At 32.4% G+C, this 25,258-nt stretch overlaps 1 protein-coding gene across 1 annotated transcript; it reads left to right on the top strand.

Moving 5' to 3' along the window:
• The first annotated feature begins 2,380 nt into the window (after nt 1-2,380).
• LOC133189214 (cell death abnormality protein 1-like) lies at nt 2,381-23,034 on the top strand. The gene is made up of 7 exons (XM_061324616.1): nt 2,381-2,444; nt 3,178-3,405; nt 8,230-8,484; nt 9,674-9,808; nt 19,603-19,737; nt 22,379-22,513; nt 22,859-23,034. The coding sequence occupies exons 1-7, from the start codon at nt 2,381-2,383 to the stop codon at nt 23,032-23,034; spliced, it is 1,128 nt and encodes a 375-aa protein (XP_061180600.1).
• The last annotated feature ends 2,224 nt before the right edge of the window (nt 23,035-25,258 follow it).

The following is a 25,258-nucleotide window of genomic DNA, read 5'->3' as shown; positions in this document are numbered from 1 at the left end:
AATGTAGATATATAGTGTGTGCATGCATAAAAGAGGACATGTAAGATACATTCTTTTTTAGGCAAATTCAGCTTTCTGGTAATATGGATTTTTTTTTAAATGACTGGACACGATAAATCATTTTTGAATCTTTTTTACACATGTACATACACTATGTTTACATCAATTTCTATGTAAATATTTATCCTCATTTAGCGGGCATCAATGAAAAAATAAAAATAACATGATTTTCCTATTGGTCTGTTGGTTTGGATTTGGGGGGTCTTGGTTTTCATAATTAATTTGGGAAATCTTCTAGCACTACAGTGTTTCTTGAACTGTTCAGTTCATTTTGAGTTGTAGTAGTATTTTTAAGGTTGTGTACTTTGTATTTAAATATTTATAAATCCTTTGTCTATTTTGAGAATAAAACATGCCAATGTATTGCTCAAGTATGATGGTGCATCGCACAATCAAATACTGCTATTAAGGCATAACATTTACAATACGAGATAATTCACTCTTCGAATAATTATTATTTCGAAAATCTCTTAAATCTTACAGAAAGTTTCTTAACTGTGTAAGGTCTGTTGGGGAAATTTTTGGTTAACATTCAATTTCTCCATTAATTTTTGTTTCATGATTTTTATCAATAACAGAATGATTATAAAAAGTTTTTACCCATTTAATGTATAAGTATCCCCCCCCCCCCCCATGTGATTCAACAATACATGTACATTGTAGTCATTTACAAAAAATGAAGGAAGAAAGTTATTCAGTGTGGATAACTTATTTTAAATGTCATTTTACGAACTTGTAAACTTGTTTCCCTGTACCAATATCGGTTTCAGCTGCCAGGGCTGTTTTCTGAATACGCTTTGCTATTTTCCTTACTTTCCCCACTAAGGTGGCGTTCCTCAAGCTCAGCATAATTATCGTCGAAAATCTTCAATACCTTCATGCGAAATTCACTACCAGAAAGTATCTGTAATTGATAACCTCTAATCGTCAGATATTCAGTTTATCGATATATCAGAAGAAATGTTTCAAGTGCAAATTTCAATTTTGACCTTCAACAAAAGAAATTCTGTGCCATATCTTAATCGAAATATTTTGTCGCACCGAATCTCCGTTTGTTTGCGGGTATAAAGGTATCGTTTTCTGATTGTTCAACATAAAATTCATAAAATGTTTACTTAAAAAGTGAGGTCCCCTGTCAGTGTGAATTCATAGGGCAATCCCTGAGACTTAAACGAAACCTTACCTGTAACGATCTCTGGTGATCTTTTTTAAATATGTGGTATTAATTTATTCTCATAAATATATTCTTTTTATCAGATATGGGACTTAAAGATTTACGGTGTTGCCATAGTGCAGAAGACAAACTGCGCGCTTTATTGGTTAAGGTTTACTTAGCTGACTCAACAACCGACATCCGTAAAGACTTTTGCAAAACTTTTCCAAAATACTTGTTTTAACTCTGATAATCCATACTTTGCCTCTTAGTAGTGTTTTTATTGAGACAATGCCATTATGTCCTACGTGAGCAAGCTCTTAAAACCTTATCAGAAAACTTTTAAAAGATAACAGTTTATGAATCTAGCAATGGTGCCTTTTGAACTGAACAAATTCACCAAGTGTTGGAAAACACGTCTTAATAATAAACTTAATGCAATTAAACTGTTTATCGAATAGTCGTCGTCTAGATACGCTGTTTATATGGCGAGCTTTACTCACATGTACATAAATTGCATAAATATGCTCATGTAAGTGTAATTCGCTGTATAAACGTACTTGTATATATGCAAAAAAAAAAAAAAACAAAAACAAAAAAACAAGCATTCTGAGAGTATTGCATTAGCAATACTAGTCCCCTACCGGCAAGTGTAATCTGCTTCCCGCTAAAAATTGAAAATGCCATAATTCCGTCAAAAAATCATTGAAGCGGAATGAAATGCAAACTTGAACTCATCAAGGTAAAGTCACATATCAAAAATCATCTCAATATCTGCATGCGTTTAGAAAAAAAAAATGCGGAAAGCCCTGAAAAATTGAAAAGGTCGTAAATTCCCTAAAAATCATTGAAGCGGAACGAAATGCAAACTTGATCTGTAACTCATCAAGATACACTCACATACTAAAAATCAGCTCAATATCTGCTAGCGTTTAGAAAAAAAGTGTGGAAAACCAAGTTGGACAGACAGACAGACAGACAGACAGAGGGATAGGCAGACGGACAGACAGGCAGACGGACGGACAGACTCAAAGGAAACCTATAGTCCCCTTTTGTTTCACCGGTAGGGGACTAAAAATACTCCTGTAAGCACATTTACACTTAGTCATAGGCAGGTGCAAATCTGTCTAATCATATGATAAATCAAATACAGTATTTGTTTGCTAAATGGTTCAGCTATGGTGTTTTCTGATGGAAATAGCTCTCCAGGAGGTCTTCTACAAAGGAAAAGGTTAGAGACTTTCTTAATTCTAAAACTCTACGACCACCGTTCATTATTCAATTTTTTTTAGGTGCTTGAAAGCGGATTCCCTCTAATTTTTCACTCATGACGCCTCATCTTGTAATTCAAATGCTTAACACATGTGACATAATTCTGAGGCAATTTTAGGAAAATCTTGTTAAAAATATAGACAAGTTTACGAAACTATGAAAAAGAAAGTAAATAGAAATAGGGAAAATTCCTCGCAATTTCAGATCTTGTGTCACATTGTTTAGGTAAAGATTGTTTATGCGTTTTCAATCGTCATGCATAAAAGGTACACAATAGAGTGTAATGTATTACTAAAAATTAAGGAAATTTATAATTCAATCTTTTTTGTGGAATTCAATATTTTTCCTCATAGGAAATCTTTATCATCGGAGTGTGGTGATATTTGTGTTTTTTCTCTTTAACTTTCAAAATCGTGTAAATTTTGACGAATGGCAATGCAGTTGGATAATCATTAGCATTTATGGAGGAGTTTAAAAGATTGATGCTCCTCATATTTCTTTGGAATGCTATCCATACAGTTGAAGGATTTGGTAAATAACATATTGTTAAAAATATGCATGATTTTTGACAATGTTCATTTTTTCGATAAATGCACAGATTTTCATTAAATACCTTTTTTTCTTCTAAGCATAGTCATTTTTTTCTTCACAAAGTACCTTTTATAGTAAATTTAATGTTCTATTGTTTGAAGATAATCTTAGCTCGTTACCAGCGTATAAAGGACATGCATCCCAGAGTAGAACATACAGCGGTTATAACGCACCTGCAGACAGAGCAGTAGATGGCTACCTCCAGGAGGAACGTGAAAACACCTGCAGTATTACATTGGCTAAACCTGAGTTTAAAGCTGCTTGGTGGAAATTTTCACTAAAACGCATGTCTAATATAGCGTATTTAGAAATTTATTTTCGAAGATCAAGTAAGTCACTTTACAAAATCCATAAACTTTCTTACACGTTTGACACATGTACGAGAGAGATAGAGAAAGAAAGAGATATTCTAATAACTGCGGTGCAATAGATTGTTTCGATGACAAATAATGATACGTTGGGGAAGTGGGTTGAGAAGATGGGTTACTTGGAGGCAACTTCTAAATTTGGTTCTGTCAGTGTATTGAACCCTTGATTTAAAAACAATATTCAAGTTCTAATACTTTGAAACTACATACAAGTGCATCTACATACTCTTAAATTCAAATGAATAGTCTATAATATATAGAGCTTGTTAATTATCAACAGCACAATATATATATATATATATATATATATATATATATATATATATATATATATATATATATATATATATATATATATATATATATATATATATATATATATATATATATATATATATAAAGACAAAAACAGTTTCTAGCAACATTTGCTAATGTGACTCACTGTAAAAGTTTAAAATCTGCTAATGATTTTATGACACCCATCCCATTTTTTATTCAGCAAACGCCGGTTAGAACCATTTTTCAAGCCACTTCTATAGATTTCTCATACAGTGTGCTTTACCATCAATGAGACATACAATGCCGTACAAAGCAGTGATACAATATTAAACGTACTTAATCTTTCTAACATGATCATTTTTACATACATAAATACAAACGATAACATGTTTTTTTCGTTTGTTAGTATTGGAATAAAAGGCTGCAGCTATTGCAGAAAAAAGTACATAACCAGCTGATGCAGGTTAGGTACATGCATTTTTGTTTTCTGCAACAGCTGAGACAATCCCATACGAAAAAGGACTACGAGAGTTCAATTGCAGTATTCAGTTGACGGTTCGCTTACGATCAATTGCCCGTCAATTGTCCATTAGTTGATTTTTTGTCAACTACGGGAGCTTCATTGGTAAAAAGTTGGTCCTATATGTTCTGTGCAGTTGCCCACTGTTGAATGCACCTATATATTATATGCAGTTGACAGTTTTTTCTACATGTGCAATTGACCTTTACTTTGTAATTGGATTCTCCTCTATTTTCTCTACAGTTGACCAATGTTGAATAGTTCCATTTTTTTCGCAGATGACTACTGTTGAATATTCCTATAGTTTTTGTGCAGATGACCATTGTTGAACGTCTTATATTTTTGATGCAGTTGACCACTATTGAATACTCTTATAGTTTTTGTGCAGTTGACCACTGTTGAATATTCTGTTATTCAGTCTTGTAAACTTAAAGCAAGCGGGTTGCTTTGAAAAGCTACCATGACACTGAAGTCCAGATAGTAGGGTAGGAAAAGACAGGACATTGGGCCATTAAAATGCTATTTATACATATATGCATAAAACTGAGTTGCCAGATTCTCACTGTTGTTATGGCTCCTTTATTTTCGGCGCAGAAAAGTATAAAAATCAAAAGCAATGGTATATTTTTACCAACAAAACAACAAGAAACACAACAAAAGAAATGATGCACAACAAGCTTTCTGAGTTTTTGTTGTTTGTATACACGTACACAACACGTACACACTAGTTGAGACATATAAAAGCTATAGTCTGCAGTCTTCCCGATATCTTTTAGAGAAGAATATAAACAAATAGGAAATATTTGAGTATTATACTTAAATCGATTGCATAAGCTGAATCATTCATGAAACAAAAATATTTATATAATTCGTCAATTCAAATCCCCACTTTCTACCAAAAACACACACCATTACACGTTTCTTGAATTCAAATCAAGATTGTTTTAAGAATAATGAAATTGCAATCCCGGATTATAAAAGTGTCGCTTTTAACCCAACATGAATAGAGTCCGAGAGTATTTCTTACACAAAGTTGTCAATTATAGACAACATTGCAAGATTTTACAAAGTAGGAGAGTTAAACAATGGTCAACTCTTTCCTTGCGTGAAATTTTCAAAGTATTAGCATTTAACTAATGGTAAACTCAGTCGAAATCAATCAATTAATAGTCAACTGACCATTTTATGCAAAACAGTAAAAACTTTTTTTTTAAAAAAGACATTCAATTCCCAGTGATCAATTGTTTTTGATATTCACTTGACGACTAGTTGACTGCATGTTGACGAAAAGTTGACGGTCAACTAAGCATTTTCGTTTTGGATGATTTCCTTGCTAACACACCAGAAAAGTTCTTTATTGTTTAAAATAATACTCTTTAATTTACAAGCTATTTCATTTTTTATTATTTTTTTAAAATTTTACATAGTCACATATAAGAAGAGGCCCATGAGCCACATCGCGCACCCAAGCCCATCAGCTAGGAACAGGCAGAAATCAATTCAATATTAAACAGTTCAAGGGAGGGGGGATTTAGATTTACATATTAATAAAATATTAAAATATTATTTGCATACATATATTTTCTACAGTTAACTATAGTGATAACTTTGACACAATGAAAACTATAGTGTTAACTTTGACTCTTTGATTTACTATAGCGATAACTATGAAAACTTTGATTTGCTACAGTAATAACGTTGACACTGTGAACAGTTTGATACACTATAGTGATCATTATGAAAACTTTGATACTATAAAAACTTTGAAAAAAACTATATTGTTCACTTATGAAAACTTTGATTTATGAAAGTTATCACTCAAATATATTTGATATAAATGCATATATGTCTTGTTTACATACTTGATTGCAGTAAATTATGTTATTCACCAATATAGAAAAAGGTCACTTGAAATAAAAGCTAAACAATTTTCATTTTAGAAATGTTATCCAGTAGAAGTCTTCGGAAACCATTGTTTAGTTTTTTTTCAAAAGTATAAAATTAAAATTGAATACAAAAAATGAATTGCATGCAAATTTTATGGAATACTTTGAAATAGAAGACATCAAAATATACTTTCCGTAAATTGAGATAATCTGCAAAACTGCTGTAAAATTAAATAACTTTTACATGTACCACAGAAAATTATACAGTGTTAGAAGTAATAAATTTTAAACATTTAATTTCTAGAGGCTTCATGTCAAAAACCTTTATTAACCATAATGTTGACTTTGTAAGGATTGCAACTTTGATTTACTATAGTGATCATTATGAAAATGTTGATTTAGTATAGTGATCACAATGAAAACTGTGATGTACTATAGTGTTCACTATGAAAACATGGATTAACTAAAGTGATTTACTATAGTGATAACTTTGACACTATGAAAACTTTGATTTTCTATAATGATAACTTTGAAACGTTGATTTACTATAGTTAACTATAGATAACTTAGTATTTCTTTTGTTAGAGAATATAGGAATTTATAGATGACTTCAATACTGCAAGTATATATGCTTAAATCACATGACTGCCACATCACATGATAAATCTAAATAAAAAATCTAACCGTCCTAAACATGTAGTTTTGAACCACATATCACTTTTTGATATCACTTAAGACCCCAAAATAATGGGCCATACTTTTAAAAAATGTATTTTTTTTATTTGAAAAAATGCCGATATATCCATTTGGCACCCTCACTGTGCTGCACAACTACAAAATTCATCTTTTTTCTTAAAGGTTCTTTATTGTTTATGTATCAAATAAAAGACTTATCCAATAAGCAATGATCTACAAATAAAAATAATACAAGCTCACATTATCAATAAGGTATAAAATGAAGAATAATAAGGCACTATTGTGCATTAAAAGTTACATACAACAATATACAACCCCACCCCACCCCCCGAAAAAAATGAACCTGCCACATCAAGACACCCTCTGTAGCAGTTTCAATCGTGCATGCAGTCACTAGATAAAATATATTCATGGAAAAGAACTATGTTGAAGTATATCGTAAAACCTTTATTTGTTTAGATATGTATTAAATCTACTAATGTATATCTAATCCAAAGAATTTGTTGATTTTAACCGATATAATTCACATAACTGGAATAAAAATAAAAGTAATCACACGTCTGAATTCAATAAACAATATTAGACTACCAGTTTTGGGCAGTCTTTTAAAGTTCATTCCATATCAGCTACTCATATACTTTGATGAGAGGTTTTCTCGTTTCTTCAATTCTTTTTCCTGGAAGATGACTTGCGTTATTTTTACCTCATTAAAATACAAAGAGAATAAAACATGGCAAAATCTGTATCAAACCCCATATCTAACCGCGTCTCCAATAACTGGCCGAGGGCCGAAGGCCAGAAGGCTGATAATTGGTCGAGGGTTAATCCGGGGTGTGATGAAGATTTTGTCATGTATTGTTGTTTTTATTATATATTTGAAAATAGTATCTTAAAATCATTTATAAACTTGTAAATTAGTTACTGAATTTTTAATAATTTGAATGTTTTCTGTTTTTGTTGAATTTCCGTTTCTCATCTTTTTTTTTTTCTCAAAGGCATTGTATTAAGTCAGAAGAAATGAAATGATTACAAATTAAGAAGAAACAATATTTTGAACAACATTAAATATCTGATGAAATAAAATTACAATTTAAATAAACTTCATAAACAAATATCCGTGGTACTTCGAATGAAAAATACAGAGATGTTCAGGAAAGGGTGTGATAAAGGGTGAAATAAAGGGTGTTGATACAAGGTGTTTAATACAGGGTGCGTGCCTGTGTTCATTTCAGGGATGCAAAAATCTTGTCTTATATTAAAAATATATAATAAATAATAGTATCATCTACAAAGGAAAATAAACCGTTTCTGTTGCCTGTTTTAAACTGTTTTCTAATATATTAAATGAACTTCCAGAAATGTAAATACAATTGATTTTTTTAATTATTATTACATTCATTTCAGCTGTTAATCGACATGTGGGATTTTCTGTTTTTGTTTTCAACGACTCATCATATATTCCTCCATCAAACGCATTTCAACATAAAGTGTTCATTCACAATACCTCTACCTGTCTGGAACGTGTGACAACTGTGACTGTTAACAGAGAGTCTCAAGGGATAGCTTTGTATAACTCAAAGGAACCCCCTGTCAACACATCCTGTGCAGGGTATGAACCTGCATTCGCAACCATTGAAATCTGTGAAGTAAAGGTCATGGGTATGTTTTATTTCAGATATATCTATATGATTGAATAAAATGAATGACGATGAAAAATGAACTGATTTCACAGCTAGATTAAGGACTCCCATATTTACGTTAACCTATGCAGAGGTTCGGGAAAGCTATTATGACGTCACGTTAAAACAATACAAATGAATCTCCACGAATAAATAGTATATGTTATTTTTAAAATACACTCGAATACTTTCGTTTCTAAAAATATTATAAAGATAAATGAATGTGCAATTTATCTTGCCAAATAGCACTTCGCTAATATAGAATGAGAGCCAACTTGATCACGCTGTACTTATTGAGATGACGTCATTTCCTAATTTGACACTCAGTTTCTCTTTCCTTGAGGCGTGGTTAAGCTATTATCGTAGTTTGTAGAAATAAGAATAAATACTAAACAAGCCTAATTGGACCAAAATAAAGACATATTCTTAAATATATTAATCTGCATTTTATTGTCAAACTAAATTGATAATATGTAGACTTTATAAATCTAGCCATAGGGAGCGCACTTGTACAGTAAGGTGCTAGAATGAGGGGTCCAGTCCCTCGAAAATACCAAAGTTCAACGATATCCGCTTCACTATCAATTCTGAATTTTTCAACACGTATAGCTATTAAACCTAATGTTCTGAAAAGTGCTCGGAGCTGGTAGTGCATTGTTTATATATTCCGTAATGTAACATTATAACTGTACGTATTACATCTATGTCTGGAGTTTATAGAAAGACGGCTAAATTTTACACAATTCCCGAGGATGAGGAAGTTGCTCCTAGCACTTTTCATTGTAAGGAATTTTTCTTAAAACAAAACAGAATAAATTTAAAGCGGAAAGATGCCCGTACATCGTTGAACTTTTACTATCTTTTTAGCAATACATATATATTCTAATTTTAGACCTGTCAGGTGACAAACAGCTGATATAAGCGATGTCGCTTTGGCCGATCTCAGCAGAGACCCGATATATACAAGTTCATACACCACAATACACATTCATCAAAACTAATGCTGTTAAAGAAATATTAAAATTGTATTCATTTTCTCTAAATATATTGAGGCGTATATTTCACGGGCGTCCTTAGCCTAGCTTAAAAGACAATCAAATTAACGCTTTCATACGCGTTGTTGCTACAAAATTAATGCATATCCTTTAATACTTTATGTTTCAATTTAGGTTGCCCATCTCAACATTACGGAGAAAACTGCACTTCCTGTGATCCAAAATGTCGTGATAGACATTGTGAAGCTTTTAATGGTTCTTGTATCTATGGATGCAGTAATACAGTCATTGAATCTTCTGATTGTTCAGGTAAAATATATATCAAGTGAATGAATTTTCTCGTAGTTCCAAAATGGATGCAAAAGTTTCAAGTATCAAATATTTTGAAGCACATATCAGTCCTTAGTAGCACAGTGGAACACTATTATATTTGGAAATGCATAACCCGTCTCTAATTTTTTTTTCTTCCCTTCAAAAACTTAGAAAATCTGATTTTTAAAAGGGTTTTGTGAAAAGTATTGCAATTTTAAATTATTGCATCTGAAATTAAAGAACATATATGTCATTCTCTATTTGAAAATCCGAATAGGAAATTGTTTTTGTTTTGTTTTTAAAGCAAATATCTCTGTACCTTTATCACCTAAAGATGGTAATGAAATTGGTATTGTAACTTTTAAAAAAAAGTATTCATTCCCCTGTACCTTTATCACCTAAAGAAAATAAGTGAAATCGGTATTGTAACTTTTCAATAAAAACGTATTCATTGCCTGCAAAATTCATAGTATATTCTTTCTTTCATGTACTAATCAGCTTCCTCATTGCAGATTTAATATGACCTCAATAAAGCTGAAGTAATATTTGTATTACACCGTTATGATCTTATGGTTTGATGTAAAACATGCACTTGGACTTTGATTACACTGTTCTTACTATTTCTTCTTTGATGTATAAGTTCAAATAATTACAGTATCTGTACATTTTAAATATCCTGTAGAATGTGTAGATGGCTATTATGGAAACGATTGTATACAAAGGTGTGGTTTCTGCAAAAACAATGTACGCTGTAATAAAACAAATGGAATCTGTCCGGAGGGATGTCAGGGTAATTGGAATACATTAAAGTGTAATGGTAAGTGTGTTAAAATAATGAATATACATATTATAACACACATGAAACATACACACACAAGATTCGAAAACAAACACTATTATGTTAATAAGTCTGTAAGTCCATCACATAAATACATGTAATATATGTCTTCCTTATTAAAGTTATTTTTTTCAATGAAATAAATGTATTTTCTGAAAATATATGTACACCTTACCCTTAAAATGTTTTGAAAACGTATGCCCTGCTCTCAAATACCCAAATGAATAAAATAAAACTACAAATAACGTTATTACACAGTGTAACAAAGAAAAATACAAAACAAAGTTATTGCACACCTTTAGAAAGAAGTCTATCTCTTGCTTTCGTTTTAGAAGAAGAAAGAGACTTGCAAGGCCAAAGCTTTACATTCTTGGTTCAATAAATCACATTATTTAATTATACATCATATTTTATTGTTTTATTCAATATGTTATTTTTGTATTTTTAATTTTTTGGTCTCCATATTCATTTCTCTTAACTATTTGAGTATTTTTAGAGTGATCTTTTAGTCCGCAAATAATAGTTTGCGAATTTTGGAACGGCCATCTATTGACTCTCAGTCAATAGTTTGCGAAATTCGGACTGACCACCTATTAACTGTCAGTCAATAGTTTGTTATTTCTATTAACAATCTATAAATAAATAATAAATAGTGATCTATTAACTACCAGAAAATAGTTTGCAATCTATTGGACTGACAATGTCCACATGCTCAGTATAATATAAGGTAATAAAACAGTTATTTGATGTCTTATCTGCTACTAGATCAGAACATTTATCACTTGCTTCTAGGAGCAACTCAATGTGTTTAATAGCCTTAGGACGTTGGGCTCGGGCAATCATCTCTATATAAAGTGTAAGGGAGAACTTTGTCATCAGAGGTTATCCCTGCTGTTTGGTGAATACCGGTAATAATCCCCCATAGAATAACAATAAGAAGTCCTTTCAACGTATAAAAAACATTATGTTCATTAGAACTTTTGACCCTGGAGGATGAAAAATGACTTCCGTATAATATACCCTTGTCATGTTTCATTGAACTTTCGAGACTGAATACCGTACTGTTCGTTATCTTCATATTTTATTCTGCTTATAATGTTATCTTAGCTCACGTGAGCCATGGGCTCAAGTGAGTTTTTCTGAATATATTTCTTCCGACGCCGTCTATTCGTCTAGCTGTCTGTATAATTGTATGTCTGTGTGTTAACTTTTCACATTCTTGATTCTTCTCAAGAACCACTGAACCAATTTCAGCCAAACTTGCAAAAAGTATCCTGGAGTAAAAGAGATTCAAGCTTGTTCAGATGAAGGTCCCGCCTTCTCCAAATGGGGAAAAAAAACGAGTAAGTGGAAAATTTATGACATCTTTTCAAAATCTTCTCACCGTTCACGGTAGCTCAGTCGGTAGAGCGCTCGCTCCGTGATCGGGAGGTCGTGAGTTCGAATCTCGGCCGCGACAGACCCAAGTCGATAAAATGGGTAGCAACTGTTCTTTCGCCATGCGCTCGGCACTTTGAAGTGAAAGTTGCGGGTCCTTCGGATGAGACCTTAAAAACCGAGGCCCCGTGTCACGGCAGGCGTTGGCACGATAAAGATCCCTCACTGCTCAATGGCCCTGAGTGCCGAGTAAAGGTCAAAATTTGAAGCCCTTCACCGGTATATGGTGACGTCTCTATATGAGTGAAAAATTCTCGAATGGGACGTAAAACAACATACAATCAATCAATCAATCAATCAAAATCTTCTCAAAAACTGGTCGGTTATAAAAGATGAAACATGTGGAAACATTTGCACGTACTGTAAATTCAGGTTGGTTCAAATCATTGCTCACAATCAATGGACCAACCGACCTTTTGTTTTCAATTTTAGCTAGTTTCTGTTTTGAGTCAAAAATCCTGGTAAAAAATCCCTTTTTTCTTCACTTGACCAAAGTCTGGACTTAGAAAATTCAGAACTTATGCAAAGAGAATTGGAAAACCTACATTTTTTGAATAGATAAATGTCAATGATGGGAATATTAACTGCAAGACTTTTTATAGACCGTCAAAGCATGATAACATCAGCTGAAAGTTATTTACCTCCATTATTACAACTACAGAAGCTCATTATTCTTTATTTCAGTTTGCAAAAAAGGATATTATGGACAAAGCTGTGAATTAAACTGTGGCAAATGTAGCATCGGAACCTTCTGTGATAATATAACGGGGATATGTCCAGAAGAATGTCAGGATCGTTGGAATGGTTCTCTCTGTGACGGTAAAAATAATTTGTGTTTATCAGTTCATAATGTGTTTAAAAAGAATTTTTGGAATTTGTTAACCCCTTTCTTAGATTAAGAATGCTTATTCCGGAATAGTGCTTATTCCGTAATAGTTCAGTATGTTTTCTCTCAAAAAGAAAGCCTTTTAGTTAAAGGCAGATAAGTTTGTTTTGTTTTTTTTCTGTAAGCTCCCATTATAGGTATTATCCCATAATAGGTTTTAATGTTTCAAGCAGATGAAACTGGATTGTTAAAGTTAGTTTTATTTGGTCTTTGAAGTATAAGTATGCATTCACTCAATTATGAATGACTTTCGAAAAGAATTATCCAAATATCACCAAAATGAACTTATTTTTTGTCGGTATAATCATATGTTTTTCTTAAACATCAGAATGTGGAGCTGGGTTTTATGGGCAAACATGTGAAAACACATGTGGAAACTGTAAAACGGGAACATACTGTAATGCATCCACCGGAATATGTCCAGACGGCTGTAAAAATCATTGGGATGGACTGATATGCAAAGGTTTGTCATTTGTAATTTTTATTCATCTTCTTTTTTAAAACAATGTTTCATTGATTGATTGATGGTTGTTTAACGTCCCATTCGAGAATTTTCCACTTTATGCCGTTGAAGGGCTTCAAATATAGACCTATACTCGACACTCAGGGCCATTGAGAAGTGAATGTTCTTTATCCTGCCAACGCCTTCCGTGATACGGGACCTCGGTTTTTAAGGTCTCATCAGAAAGACCCGTAACTTCTATATCTAGTGTTGGGCGCTTTGCGAAGGAACTGTTACTACCTATGTGTACGTCTTAGATTTGTCGCGGCCCGGTAAACGAGAATCGAAGCCTTTGCATACCGATCACGAAGCGAGCGCACTACCACTAGGCTACCGTGACCGGTCAAATTATTGTAAGAGAGGTTATGAAGGAATGTGTTTTGAAAGAAATGCGACCTGATTGCATAACCATGCATGCAAATCGGCAACTTTACACTATACAAATGCAACTTATGGCGATGATATGTTGGTTTTATTAAATCTTTCGATTAAAACGATTTGTTTTTAATGACAAATGTTAATCGATGGCAACCTTGTCTTCCATATTGATTTGACAAATGTATCATTTTTTTTCAAGACATTTTCTTTAAATTTTCCATAATTATTCCAGAGAGATTAGAGAGAGAAGGGAGAGGGGGGTATTAAGAGAGATAATGTCTATCTACCTTTAAAGCAAATTGCGTTTGAGTGACTTTTAAGCCAATAATTTTAACAGTCTACATACGTAATTCTCGGACACATATCAAATGTCTCTTCAATTTGAATAAGAGGAATTACGTGATGTTTTAGATATTTTTGGTACCTTTTCATCAGTGTATGTGGCCAACAAAGGGGGAGATGCAAGAACATTTAACATAAAATGTAAGTTGAACTTCAATGAAACCAGAAAATGCAAAAGAATGGAGTCAATAAAAACATTAAACTTGATCAGACATCCTTATCCCGACCCTAACGTAGACATGTTAAAACATGGCGTTGAAAAAATCGAATTAGAAGTCATTTTTCATTTTCTTTATTTGTTAGTTGGCTAAAACGTCTGAAATCGGTACAATATTCAAAAAAGAACGGATGATTAAGAAAGATAAAGATACATGTAATACTTTTAACCAAATGCAACAGTGACGTACCTTTTGTGAGGCTTTAATTGTTTGCCAAGAAACAATAGGTCTAATAGATAGAAACAAATGTAAAGCTGTAATATTACATTTTAATTGGGTGTTCGTCAACTGTTCAATACGGAAAACGCAAGAGATTTAAACGTTGAGACCCAGACCTTGGCATCAATCAACTTTTTTTAAACTTTGTATTCCTCTATTGGGATGGGAGTTATTTTTCAACTTGGGGTAGGGGTTTCAAGTTGCACATGTAGAAAACTTACCCTTTTTTATAAATACAAATACATTTTTCTACGGCTGATAGGTTATTTTCTACGGGAATCAATATTCGTCTTTACACCTGCGTTTCGAAAAGAACACGAATACAGTGGCAGAAACGTTGTTATAACAATTAGGAAGGATGCAGAATAGATAATTGATATAAAGGGGATTATAATTGCAATCTTGTAAGAGGCATGCATAAAAATATTTTTTGGTTGGGTAGATTCTATTTATCCTCCAAAAGTACATGTTAATGAATGTAATCGTCCTTCCTGTCAGCGTGCCCCGATGGATTCATGGAGCAGCCTTTGAATTCAATTGCGGCAAGTATAGCATCGGAACTGTTGACGATAATATAATAAGAATTTTTCCCAAACGTGTCAGGATAATTTTAATGGTTCCTTGTGTGTTGGTAAAATGATTTAACCTTTTCTAATTAATGGCCTCTGTTTTTTTTTTTGAAAATCATTATGCTTCCTGTCAGTGTGTCTCTATATCATAAATATCCAGCTATTTTCACATAGTGTTCTTAAGATTTATATAGCGTAAGCATACTATGCCGAAATAGTGCACGGCTTTTTCTGAAGAAAATTCGACATCGCCCATGTCGAGGATACAACTCACCACCCCGAGATTGTCAGTCCGACGCGCTACTGATAACGCCACAGACGTGGTTGTCTTATACAATCTATTTTATGTACATAAACGTAGTTTCATATATTTGACACTTAAAGAAAAAAATTAACAAAATATTCTTTTCTACAAAAAGTTTCATGTTTCACCCCCCCCCCCCTTTACTCAGCTAAAATTCTTTGAATCTATGTGTACATTATACTAAACCGCATGAAACAAAAAATGACCTACATGTGGCACAATGTGACGCCATAATGGGGGTGTACTAACGTTTGAGACCCAAACAAGAATCTCAGTAAGGGTGATGAAACAGCTTAACAGTGGAAATGGAAAAAAGAATATTAAAACAAGTTTTGTACTTATTATTATTATGTTCCCCAAACGAAGTTTGGGAACATATTGTTTTTACTCTGTTTCTTCTTCTTATTATTATTATTATTCTTTTTTTCTACTTTCTTCTCCGGTACTTTTTTGTCCAGGAGTGTTCTCATAGAACCACTCATCCGATTAACATGAAACCTTTTTAGGGTTAATAGGCATGTTGTGTAGGTGTTCGGAACGAAGGTCATTTTGCGCGCACGTGCATGCACGTGCGCGCGCGTGCAACGAGTGAAATGACTGATATACTTGATGAAGCCGTAACTTTTATATTTCTTGATGAATTGCTTTGAAACTCAAAATATAAAGATATATTAGTAGTCTAGACAAGATAAGATGGTCAAATAAGCGTGAACTCACGCGCATGCACGTGCGCTCTTCTCTGATTGGCTGATACAAAAATCTCAATAATTTCCTTGTTTTTTGACAAAATACTTTGAAATTTAGAATATAAGTATATATTATAAGGTGCTACAACATGTTATATAGGAAATTTCTTGAAAACACGCGCATGCAGGTGTGCTGCAATCTGATTGGTTGAAACTTTAAATGTCTATAACTCCCTTGGTTTTCAACAAAACAGGATGAAATTTACAACATGGATAGGCATATAGAGCTCCTACATTATAATACTATCAAAATTGAATGCAAGGCCATGCATGCGCGTATGCTGAATTCTGATTGGCTAATACTTAAAGGGGTACATCTCTCTTATTTTTCAATCAGATTCTTTAATATTTATCACAAATGTATGTATTGTGAGACACTATAAGAAAATTAATGTAAAAAATGTAGAAAAAATGTGCAAGCATATGCGCTGAAATTTGATTGGCTAATACCCATATGGCTAAATCGGAGTAGTTTTCCAATGAAATACCCTTAAAAATAAAGTGTCCATCTATATTACAAAAGTATTGTCTAATTTATTAAAGCTTGTAGAGAATGGGACATCATAAGGGATTGGGGAGCCGTTTGGGGAACATCTGTAACGGTTCCCGTTACAATTAGCACTAGTTACAATTTACAAGTCAATACACAAACTAAGTCAAGGGAATATTGAAAACGCTTGATCGTATAAAGCTCAGTAAAGGAACGTAAATGAAATTTATTCCTCTGCATGCATACCGGAATTTATTTAAATTGTCGTTTGCATGAAACAGTCAGCAAAAGTATGACAATAGTATTGTGTTTTGCATGTACCATGCCAAAATAGTGCATGACTTCTTTTTCTGAAGAAAATCCCACAGGGCCCACGTCGGGGATCGAGCTTACGATCCCGAGATTGTCAGTCCGACGTGCTACCGATTACGCCAGAGGCATCTAATACATTCTGTTTTAATATATATATAAACGTAGTTTCATATATTTGAGTCTTCAAGAAAAAAATAAAAGTATTTCTTTTTCTAAACTAGTTTCATGTCCCCCCCCCCCTTTACTTTACTAAAATTCTTTGAAACTATCTGTACATTATACCTTACTATGCATGAAACATTAAGAAATATATGACGTACATCTAGCACAATGTGACATAATAGGGATATACTAAAATGTCTGAGACCCAAACTAGAATCGCCGTAAGGGGTGATGAAACAGTGGAAATAGAAAAAAAAAATAGTCAAACAGATTTTGTACTTATTATACTGAAACGCAAAAGAAACGCAACATCATATTTTAGGGGGAAATATTACATATAGGATATAATTTTGTATTTAAAAAGTAAGAACATCTACAACTTTGTAAATATCGGTAATTTAAGGGTTGGATGATTTTTATACCATTACGGGACGTTACGTTTGAGTCTGCTGAACAGAAATCAAAAATTGCATGTTTAACAAAACATTTGGCAATAATATGGGGTTTTAATGATTTATATCTGTTCACCATAAGTAATGCAGCAATGTTCCGAAAAATAAAATCCCTTTCTTTTCCGTAAGCGATGCCAAGGCTTCCTGAAAATGACTTAAGTACGCATTTCCATTGCTCTTGCTGGAAAATCTCAAAATAAAGGTGATGGAGAATTGTAGATGCAAATATGACCCACATCACGCCTTAACAGGCTCTTATGTATCATTAGCGTGAATGGCAGTCCTTGGACCGGAAGTCCAAGGGTTACTACACTGCGCTTGGCTAGAGAAAATTCGACCTCATCATTTGAAAAAACATTTAAAATGGCAAAGAATATTTCTTTCGCTCAGATCTCGAGATTGATGAATCTATTGCATCGTAGAAATCAAGCTGCAACTGTTGTGTATGGCAGTCTTGTACGCTGTAACTGAATGGCCGGGGTGGGGGTGTTTTAACAATCATGTGTTACTTTCTAAAGTTAAAAGATAATCATTTAATATTTTTATCAAATCTCTGATGTTTTCAAACCAAGTTTTACGTTAGAGTATTCATTTTTGAAAATCATTAGATAAAAAATTCAAATATTTGCAGATAACTGCTTGTTGCGTTTCTTTTGCGTTTCAGTATATTATTACAGTTTACAAATTAATACACAACCTGAGTTCAGGGAATATTGAAAACGGTTGATAGCATAAAGCTAAGCAAAGGGACGTAAATAAAAATTAACAATGAGATTAGACCTCTGCACAAGGGTATTTAATTAAGTTGTCGTTTTCATACAACAGTGTACTTCATATAACCAATTCGTATAGAGGCTTCCCTGCGCTACTTATATTAACATATTTTTACAATAGCACGTTGTCCGCGTGGCGCAGTACCTAGAGCGTTTGTACTTCTTTCGCGGTGTAAGGAGTTGATCATTACGTCGCGGGTTCGACTCCTACTGAGGGAGGTGGAGATCGGTCTTTCGTATGAGACTGTATAAACTTAGCCCCGATGTAGCAGTAGGTGCTGGCACGAAAAAAAATCCCTCACTGCTTTATGGCCCTGAGTGCCGTTTTAAAAATTCATGTATTAATGTATTATTTCTTTCGAATGGCAGACCTAAGTGGCCTATCTAACTGTGTCAGCTTTACAGGAATAAAGTAAATATACACTGGGTGGTACATGTACTTCCTTTTCTTAGTTCTTTGCCTTGAAGAAATTATCTGTATGTAGAAAAGAACGTTGTCATCATTTTTTTTCTCAAATGAAGGGCTCGCCTTCTTCAGAAGGGAGAAAATAACGAATAAGGGAACAATTAATGACACTTTTTTTATATCTTCTCAAGAACCACTCAATGATAATAGATCAAACTTATGTAGAAACATTTGCAGGTAGTGTAAAGTCAGATTTATTTAAACCTTTGTTAAAAATCAATTGCCCAAAGGATTTTTTTTCAATTCTGGCCAGTTACTGTTTCGGCATTAAAATTTTTGAAAAAATCTTTTTTCCTTTACTTGACAGACGTTTGGACATGAAAGATGTAACTTATGTGGAAACATTCGCAGGTAGAATAGATTCAGGCCTAGGTTTATTCCAATCATTTTTCAAAATCATTTAAACTTTTTTTTCAATTCTAGATAGTTACTGTTATGGAGGTAAAAATTGTAAAAAAAAAAAAAAAAAAAAAAAAAAAAAAGTACTTTCTCCACTTAACAGAACATTTTGGACATACAAAATTCAGACAATTATGCAAAGAAAATTGGAAAACCTACATTTCTTGAATAGATATTTGTCACTGCTGGGAATATTAACTGCAAGACTTTTTATAGACCGTCAAAGCATGATAACATCAGCTGAAAGTTATTTACCTCCATTAAAACAACTACTGAATCTCATTATTCTTTATTTCAGTTTGCAAAAAAGGATATTATGGACAAAGCTGTGAATTAAACTGTGGCAAATGTAGCATCGGAACCTTCTGTGATAATATAACGGGAATATGTCCAGAAGGATGTCAGGATCATTGGACTGGATTTCTGTGTGACGGTAAAATTATCAGTTTTATGAGTTTATAAGTGTGCTCAAAAAAGAATATTTGGAATTTGTTCACTTTTTTTTAAAATTTAGAATGCTTATTCCAGAATATTTTAATACCTTTTATTTCAAATATATTTTTTGATACAACGCAGATTAATAAAATTCTTCTGTAAATTGTCAGATATAATATTTTAATCATTTTTTATATCTTAATCACTCTAGGAAATGAAACTGGGGTTTTAGAGCTCTTCTTATTATGTCTGAAATGCAACTACGCATTCACTGAATTATAAACAACTTTCAAAAAAAGAGTATCGAAATATATGTATCACCAAATCAATGAATTTCTTATTATAGATGCTTTTTTTCAATGTTAACCATTTGTTTTTTCTCCTAAACATAAGCATGTGAAGAAGGGTTTTATGGGCAAACATGTGAAAAAACATGTGGAAGCTGTAAAAAGGGAACACACTGTAATACATCCACCGGTATATGTCCAGACGGCTGTGAGAATCATTGGGATGGACTGATGTGCAAAGGTTTGTTATTTTTAATTGTTTTCATTTTAATTTCTTTTTCATAAAATTATTTGTTATCTTCACTTGTTTTTTTCCTCTTAATGTATACTATTTTAAGTGTTTTTACTTAGACCTGGCTAGGTTATGGAGTCTCTCTCTTTTTGTCTTTTTTTTTTTTTTTTTGAGACTGCCCCCACCACAACCCCCTTTCCTTAAATAAAAAAAAATTGCCTTGGGCCTGAAACCTGCACAATCTACGGTACTTTTTGGTATCTGCTGACCATCCAAATTTACACCTACTATGCAGGATTCTATTATATTCCTATCGTAACTTTTCCCATGCGAGGAACTGTTTATTGCCACCGAAAAAATGAAAGTTTAATCAATGTCATTGAAGAAACAAAATTTTGCTCGTGTTTAGTTTTGCAAACTAGACAAATCGGAAAGAAGTTATCAGCTCTCCACATTTTCGCGTTTTCTTTCATTACTTGTATGAAACAATACAAAATAAATCAAACTCTCCTTCTACGAGGGCCGTTCAAAAATTACGCGGACTTGTTGCACAGAAAATACATTTGACGACATAATCAAGCAAAAAGTCATAAATAATTTAAAGGAATCTTTTTATATATGATCATCAAAATTTTATATCAAATTCTGTAAATTGGTATCAATTTCAAGTGATTTAACAGGACATCTTATGAAGTCACGGCGCAGTAAAACCTTCAACGTCTCGGGCGTTTAAAAAAATAGGAGCTTTCATTTTCTCAATATTTTCCCTTAGTATTTGATATTGTATAGTTTGGGTTACCTTATCCACTCAGAATAAACATCCATATACCATTTCCGATTCAGCTTAAAAACTATAAAACTATTATTGTTTGTTTTAGTTTGTGTTAAACACCAAAACTGCAGATATTTCTGAAGTAAAGTTTAACGTTATTCGATCTCAATTACATTCTTAACAGTCCAGATCAGTGTTTTGTCGATGAACTTCTTCCATCCCTCCCGGATTGCCTTTTGGCTACGGTCTAACAATCTAAAATTCTTTTTTTACATTTTGTAGAGATGTGTCGGATATTCCGCTGGTTTATAACATGTTTCATTAGGATTATTTTGGGTGTCTATTGGCGTTTTTCCAGCATGATTCATGATCTGATAAAAGTGCGCTGCTCCGTCAAATCACGAAACGTCATTTTTGCAGTTGATTTCATAGGGGTCACATCGGAGAAAAATTACAATATTTCTGTTAGTAATTCAAATATTACGTCAGAAATCTAAAGACTTAATAATAAAACAATAAAAAGAAATTTAAGAGAAAATTATTGTAATAAAAAGAAATTTAAGAGAAAATTATTGTATAATATCATGAAATATGGAAAATAACTATAAAATTTTGGATACGGCGTTTGTTTTTCAACATTTTTGCCGTGCTCCGTGCATCACCATCAGCAGTATCAAAACAGCAATAATTTTATGAGATATTAAATAAAATCAAAAAATTTTACCAAAAAATAATTGGAATCTTTAGGAAATATGTTCCTGTGAAATATCAATTCTATATGACGTCTGTAAGAGTAAATAATAACATAGTCCGTGTAATTTTTGAATGGCCCTCGTACTTGTTTGTGGTATGTGTTGAATATTGATAAGCTAAAAATAATGAGAATCTAAGTCACCGTTTTAAAGACGCTAATTATATAGTGTCAAGAAAGATGCGCCTTACTGAAATCCAAGGGTAACTGTGATTTGCACCGTTTTGCTACAGCTGTTGTTATTGCTAAATAATTTGATCTCTGTTCAGTTTAATACAAATTCCTATTTCAAAAGAAAGTAAACAGAATTATACAGTGTCTTTTATTCGGTTTAATCTGCATAAAGTTATGAATAAACATGTTGAATTAGATCATTAATATTATTGCCTTTCTTGTCGATGTTGGAAAACAGAATAAATAAAGTGGTAAAAATGTATACATATCCATTTAGAAAGATGCGGGTTAGATAAATGACAAGAAGAGAATTACATTTGCAGTCATGTAAGAGGCACGCCTCAATATGTTTTTTATTCCGTCGAACTTATACATAGTACATTAATGTACATGTTAAATTAATGTAATACATCTTTCTGTCAGCGTGCCCTGATGGATTTTATGGAGCAGCCTGTGAATTAAACTGTGGCAAATGTAGTAACGGAAGCTTTTGTGATAACGTAACAGGAATATGTTCACAAGGATGTCAGGATCATTGGAATGGCTCTTCATGTGACGGTAAAATGACTGATTTAAACTGTTTTAATCATTGATTTTAAAATTTTGTCTAATTTTGTTGATTCATATCATCTTGAGATTTTCATGTTATTAAGCCCAATCTATTTTAATTGTTCTATCTAAAGATGTTTCTATTATACCCTACTAGATCATATTTTACAAGCACATATATATCTTCTTATTGATCAAAATTTCATAATATAATTGCAGTTTCTATACTGACATCGTAGTAGTATGTTATCTCTGTTAAGCAAGAATGAAGCTAATGAATTATGAACAAACTGTGATTCAAAAGAGAATTCTTTTTCATATCTTTTGTTCCCAATATATTCCCTTTTTCCTCAGATTGTGTAGCAGGATTTTATGGACAGACCTGTGAAAACTTCTGTGGAAACTGTGGAAATGGGACATACTGTAATACTTCCTCCGGAATATGTCCAGATGGTTGTGAGGATCAATGGGATGGATTAATGTGTAATGGTAAGACTGGTTTTCAGCTGATTTGTAAGAATGAATCATGAGAGGAAATGTATCCATGAATTTTACAAGTTATGTCATAATCCTGTTTTATCTATCATACATGTACTTAATGACAAAGATGTCACGACATACACTGCAATGGACATGTATAGTTTTGGCATTTTCTAATTAAGAATATCCCAGTTTTTGAAACTGTAATCTTGGAATGTCTCTTTTAAAATTCATAATAGTCGACAAGTTACATCAAATCTATATAGCTTATTTTTCATATTACAGTGTACTTTCAACATTATAGTGAAGGTTCCTTATTTAATTATAATTCTTTAACTATCAACTTTTTTTTTTCTCAGAAAACGATTACAAAGAAACTCTGGTGAATTAGGTTAAGCATGATGTAAAGAACTAAGTTAAGATTAACCTGTGTTAAGGGTAAAAAATTCTCTAACATATATTTTTATTTGGTTTATCGCAAATAATGGGTAATGATTAAAAAGTAATATATATATATATATATATATATATATATATATATATATATATATATATATATATATATATATATATATATATATATATATCAAATAAAGAAGGATTGATTAAGAAATAACTATAGTGACGGGAAATTTAGTTGAATTTGTTTTTTCTTACAAAGAATGCAAAAACGGATATTATGGACTAAAATGCGAAGGCAGGTGCGGATATTGTGAAAATGGGACATACTGTGATAAGGTGAATGGAACGTGTCCTGGTGAAAGTCATGGTAATTGGAATGGATCTAAGTGTGACGGTATAATTAATATTGTTACATCTTGTATAATAATTTGTTTTCTTGTGATTTTTCCCTCTGTATTATCTCCCTTGAGAGTGATCTCGAAGGTCAACCCGATGAATTTTCATCCATGATTAAAAAAAATTAAACATTGTAACAAGAATATGTGGTAAAAAGAATCTTTCCAACATGAACAATTTGAATGATAGGAGACCTTCACAAAGGTATAGAGTTTAGCACATAAATGACCAGTATGACAAGTTGAAACAGAGACGAATATACAATGTACTTAAGGGATGGACAATATTTGTGATGTTTTGAACGTAACTGGAATTTGTATATCAAGTTTGAGGAGAATTGATCTTGTTAAGAGTCTGGAGATTTTTTTTAAAGTATATAAGTATCAAGATTCATAATTAAAATTAAACGATGGAGGTCAAATTGTTTCTTTGGGCGCTGTGGTGCGTTTAATATGCACTTTTGGCATCTGTAATATTGCGTCAAACACATATATCACTTATGATTTTCCTCTATTTTGATCATATAAATCAGTGGAACTAACAAAGTCTTATTCTAGATTAAATAAGCATTGTGAAAAAGAAAAAAATCTTACTGAATAAATTGACCTTCCTTCACAAAATATCGTTTTCCTTGCATTTAATATTATAAGAACCAAAAATAAATTATTGAAAAGTTTTTAGATATTACTAAATTGAATCAAAGTTTATCTTAAATACTCCTTACTTTAGCATAACTACGTTGCATTTTCAAAATCAACACATGCTTCTGATCGACTGTATTCCGAAAAATCACTCATTTTGAGCAAGTTTTGCTTATTTTTAAAATATTTTTATATGCTTTAATATTTTTTAAAGTGGTATTATAATACATTACCATAAACAAGAAGAACTTACTACATTTTTCCTTTACCAAATCCTTTACTTGGAATGAACGTATGTTTGAAAAAAACGTGTAAGCGATGATGTGGTGAATACAACAGGACGCTGAAAAATTGCTTATCCCGTCACTTTATATGGCTCTATTCTGATTAACATTTAAGATTTAATGGGATGGGAGGATGTAAAGCTTCAGTATAGCAAAGGAGGGTAAATACCCCTTTCTTAAATTACATTTATCGGAACAATTATTTATTACCACAACGTTGTCTGTCGGAAAAAGTGAAATCATTTTAAATTTAAAACGACATTTTTATATCTATAAAAAAGTTTTTTTTCTGCATCTCAATGACCAAATTAGCAAGTAAAGTAACATTTCTTGAGATATGATGTAGATAGAATTGGAATAACCCGTCGATTCCTCATAATTGGATGATTAAATCGGGGACTTTCCGGCGATTCTTAGTATCGTTACTTTATATAACCACACACAAAGAAATAATGAAAATATATTAACTAAACTTATTTCAAACAAAACTAAAAACAATAGCTATACTTTATGATTTGATATTGGAGTAGAAGTTCCCCAGTATCTTCGTT

This window comes from Saccostrea echinata, unplaced genomic scaffold, assembly GCF_033153115.1.
Source record: "Saccostrea echinata isolate AGI-Se365-2 ecotype Australia unplaced genomic scaffold, CSIRO_AGI_Sech_v1 ptg000017l, whole genome shotgun sequence".
Taxonomy (NCBI): Eukaryota; Metazoa; Mollusca; class Bivalvia; order Ostreida; family Ostreidae; genus Saccostrea; species Saccostrea echinata.
The sequence above is the reverse complement of the archived record's forward strand: the minus strand, read 5'-3'. Positions and strand labels throughout refer to the sequence as shown.